Consider the following 4,671-nt stretch of genomic DNA (forward strand, 5'->3'; position numbering starts at 1 on the left):
GACCGAGGGACCTGGACCTCTTCAGTCTCCACAAGAGAAGGCTGAGAGGTGATCTTGTGGCCGCCTGCAAATACATTAGGGGAATGCAGCAAGGCATTGGAGATGCTCTGTTCACCAGGGCGCCTCTTGGGGTAACAAGGAACAATCGTCACAAACTGACAGAGAGCAGATTTAGGCTATGTATCAGGAAAAACTTCTTCATGGTAAGGGTGGCCAAAATCTGGAATGGGCTTCCAAGGGAGGTGGTGCTCTCCCCTACCTTGGGGGTCTTTGAGAAGGCTGGATATGCATCTGGCTGGGGTCATCTGACCCCAGCACTCTTTCCTGCCTAGGCAGGGTGTCAGGCTCGAGGATCTGTTGAGGTCCCTTCTAACCCTAGCATTTATGTATCTATGAACCTGTCAAGGTTTGCAAAATACTTTAAAAGTTTTTGACAAATAACTCAGACTGAACTGAGACACACTGATGTATAGACCCATGAAAGGACTTAAGCTCTTAAAGTGGCATGTAGGCTGAATTTAAAATCTTCAATTCTCACCTATCTTCTTGGGTGTCTGAAAGACTGCAAATGCTTTGGAAGTTTATACACGTGCTCTGGGGAAGGAGCTTTAATTACAGTGAGTCAGAGCAGCCTTTCTGCTCCACAGCTTGTGTATAGGCACCCCTTATTTTCACTACCAAAGTTCACCAAGTACTCTGCATTCCGCTCCTGATCAAACTCCTGATAAAAAATGTAGGCATTTTTGCTGAACTCATTTCAAGCCTACACCTGTTTGGGTTTCCTGAACTATGCCCATCTCCTCCCACGTCCCCTAAGGGGCACGATTCCTGCATTCAGAGCAAAAGGTGGTGGCGGCAGTGGCACAAACAGCTGCATTAGACACTGGATAAAAGACATACAATGATTTGGAGAATGACAAAGCAGTCTCCCCTACCAGCTCAGGGCTCCCTTTTGTAGTCCCTCTTTTTGGCCCAGTGAGTTTTGAATCCCTGGCTGCACAGTCACACAGCTTTGACAGAAGGGGGAAAGTGGCTTACTCCAGACCAGCTTTAGATTGGTGGCTAGGACTATGTTTCTCAACCTGTGGGTCACAAGCATATATGAAAGGGTCAAGAACAAACTTAGAAAATGGATTTTCCTTTAAAGGAGAAAAATGTAGGAAACCATGGGTTTTCCTTTGCAGGCTGGCAAAATTCTAGCCTGAAAAGGGCTGCTGGGGCTCCCAAAGTCTCACACTTGAACTCTGGAGGCAGCAGGTCAGGAACAAAGGGCACCGGCAGGGCCAGGGGGCTGTTTTCTACTTAAACTATTTACTGGGTTGGGACTGGCCATCAATGTTTACAGATGGGTCCTGGTACAAAAAAGGTTGAGAACCACTGGACTAGGGCACTTCCTGAGCAAGTTCTTTAACCCTCGGTTACAATACAAAGTGTGGACACCACCAACCCTACCACCTCTTCTGCCTCAGTCACTACTTTGGAAGAAAACCCTGCAAGCCCCAGCTACCCGCTCTAAAACACTTAAGCACTCTAGCTCTGGGGAAATGCTCCAGGCTGGGAATCCAGGTCTGATACCTCACAACCCACAGTCCATTGTCACTTTTCAGGGACTTGGGCAACTGAAGCCTGGCTCTTCTCTGCAGCACCTCCTCCTGCCCAGCATCTGTGACTTCCAGTTCAGCCTCCTGCCTGTACCAAGTCCCATTCTGAAGTCCCTGATTCTCCCCTGCGCACTATGCTGGGGACTGATTTGTCCCATGCCCTGAACCTGCCAGCTCCAGGAGCCACGTGGTGCTACCAGCCTGAGGCTGCGCCCACCACCTCTGCCACAGGGCAGCCCCCACACCTGGGGCACAGGGCAGGGCCATCACAGCTGCTGCTTCTGGAACTGGGCTGGATGCAAGGCAAATACAAATACAATAGTTATCCTATTCGTATGACAATTTCAACCCTTATATGACATACAACAGATAATACTAAAAGCGTTCAAAACATACAATAATTTGAGGCAATTATTTGATGCAGCATATGTAAAACCAAAGTCACTCTCAGGGAGTCTTAACCGACTTTTGGGTTTGCTGTCAGTGCTTTCTTATGACTGCTTGTCTTGAAATAAAGAAATGCTTCAACTTTGATGACCCAGTTCTCTCTCACTCACTGTAGAGTTACAGTGAGCAATATAAAGTAAAGAAGACGACGACTTATTTGCACACTTATTTTTTTCCCAGTGTACAATAGTTTTTCAGAAAATACAGTAATTTGAGCTTCCAATATGATAATGTCATATTTAAGACTTGGCAACGCTGCCTGACACTGCCTCACCCCTGCAGTGCCAGACCTAGAGCTGGCACTGGGCTGTGGGAGCAAGGGGTAGGGGAGGGCAACAGAAGGGGGTTCACCTAGGCCAGTGTTGCCAGGTGTACAATAATCATCATATTTGTATGATAAAATTTCAACCCTTGTACAATGTATGATCATAGAAATTAAGGGCTGGAAGAAACCTTGAAAGATCATTGAGTCCAACTCCCCTGCTCTGGGCAGGAATACTACAGAGATCAAATGATCCCAGCAAGGTCTCCTCATGAAGACTTCCAAGGCTGGGGACTGCACCACCTCCTTGGGAAGTCTAGTCCAGATTCTGGTCTGGAATAGTTAATGAAGCCTTTTGTTCATCTAGGACTTTCCCTAGAGCAACTGGGCACAGCTTCCCTACATATAATTCTGTTAGCATGCCTTGACATTTACCAAGCTGGAAGAGACTTTCATGGAGAGTAAGAAGCCGATAGAAGCCTGGAGATCATTGAGAACACAGAAGACCAAGAAGAGGGAGATGTGGGAGACTGATCAGCAGCATTCTGAACAGATACTTCACTTGTCAAAAGGGACAAAGTGCAGACACCTCCCCACTCCAATCCTGCCCCAATCTACCAGCTGCTAGTAGTCATACCATAAGTTTCTACATGATTGTCTGCCGGACTTTAATCAGGTCAGCAGGACTTTAGAATGGAAATACTACTTTTCCTGCCTACATTAGCCAGATACACAAGAATCACTACATGAACACTCTCCAAGGATTGCAACCTTGCCGGAGAAGCTGGTGTGTTATCAACGATCTTGAAAGTGACGTTGTCCAGAGTTTTGTACTCCTATCAATATTAGTAAAAGTGTTGAAAATGCACAGCCATTTTTGAGGCAGTTAATTGATGATGCATATGCAAAACCCAAGTCAGAGAATCTTAATTGACTTTCAGAGTTTTTGGGGGGTGGTAGGATTTTGTATTCCAGGTCAGATTAGCCAAATCAGTTCCAAATCCTATCAATTGAGCAAAACCATTGACAGGCATCCTACATGCAGGTCCAAGCCCAAAGATCTTGGGGTTCGGATGCCCCCCAAGTCTCAACTTTCCCTTAGCCAATGGCCACAGGAGCAAGCTAGGGCACAATCCCCCATTTCCATAAAGTAGGCACGTAGCTGAGATCCTGCCACTGACAGGCTGTACCAGGGTGTCCTGTCTGCAGTGCACTGAACAGGGGTGCACCCTCCCCTACACACTGCCATTCTAAAGTGATCTCGGATGGGCCAAGAGACCCATCTTAGCCTACAAGGGACCGAGAAGTGCCTTATGGCTTTGTTTTTTTCTTCTTCTTCTTGTTATTAATATATTGTGTGTTCCAGGCCAAATCAATTCCAAATCATATGGCTTGAGCAGAACTCTAATCGTCCCAAAAACCCATTTCCACCTGCTCATCAGATCTCAATAATTCTAAACACCACGTCTGGCACTGCAACCCACGAGCATCCTCCATCCTAGGCTCTCACCCTGGGACTTCACATACTCCCAAACCCATTTGGCAGGCATCCTACCACAGGCCCAACCCTGGAGGTCTTTGGATTGCAATGTCCCCCCTTGATCTGAGCTCAACTGCCTACTTGGTCTCAGTATTTCCCCTGCCAGATAAACGACTTTTGGGTTTGCTGTCGCACTCTCCCACACCTGCTGGCCTCCAAACAAAGAAATGCTTCCATGTTGATGCCCTCCTTCACCGCACGGTCACAGTGAACAATACATGAGAAGAAGGCTTATTCGCACGTGTCTCTGCACGTTCGTTGGGCCCACAACATGTTGGGTTTCCAAAAGGATACTTCCATAGTTAAGAGCTAGCAACGCAGCGCCGCGCTGCGAACAGACATCCGGCTTGTCGCGAGGTAGGGCTGGTGCGCGTCAGCTCCCCCCCCAAGAGGGTTTGGGACAATTAACGGTCAGAAGCCGCAGCCGCAGCTTTCGCTCAGGGCCGGGCCAGGCCCCGCTCCGCCTCGTCCGTACCTGCTGCGTCTCCAGCTCGGCCTGCAGCTGCAGGCGGCCGGGCAGCTGCGCGGGGAAGTGGGTGCGGGGCAGCAGCACGGTGTCGCGGTACTGCGCGGGCACGGGGTCGCGCTTCCTCTCCGGCGGCTGCCCCGTGGCCGCCCCGCGCGCCCAGCCCCGCACGGCCCTCGCTCGCAACGGCGGCGTCCGCAGCAACTGCCACATCCTCCTGCTCGGGCTGCTGCCGCTACCACCACCGCCTCTTCCGGCTCCGCTACGGGGGTCGACGAGGTCGTGACGGGCCGCGCGGAGGGACACGCGGCCTTCAAACGCGTTTCACTGCCTCCGGGAGGGGCGGGGCCGGCTC

General features: G+C 50.0%; 1 protein-coding gene across 1 annotated transcript in view; it reads right to left on the reverse strand.

The window, feature by feature from the left end:
* IARS2 (isoleucyl-tRNA synthetase 2, mitochondrial) overlaps positions 1–4,638 on the reverse strand; it is a 61,251-nt gene extending 56,613 nt beyond the window's left edge. Inside the window, exon 1 of the mRNA XM_006272911.4 lies at positions 4,326–4,638. Coding sequence (XP_006272973.2) covers positions 4,326–4,529 — 204 coding nt within the window. The 5' untranslated portion in view covers positions 4,530–4,638. The remainder of the gene's footprint in view (positions 1–4,325) is intronic.
* Between the last annotated feature and the right edge of the window lie 33 nt (positions 4,639–4,671).

The sequence above is a fragment of the Alligator mississippiensis genome, chromosome 1 (genome assembly GCF_030867095.1).
Source record: "Alligator mississippiensis isolate rAllMis1 chromosome 1, rAllMis1, whole genome shotgun sequence".
Lineage (NCBI taxonomy): Eukaryota > Metazoa > Chordata > Crocodylia > Alligatoridae > Alligator > Alligator mississippiensis.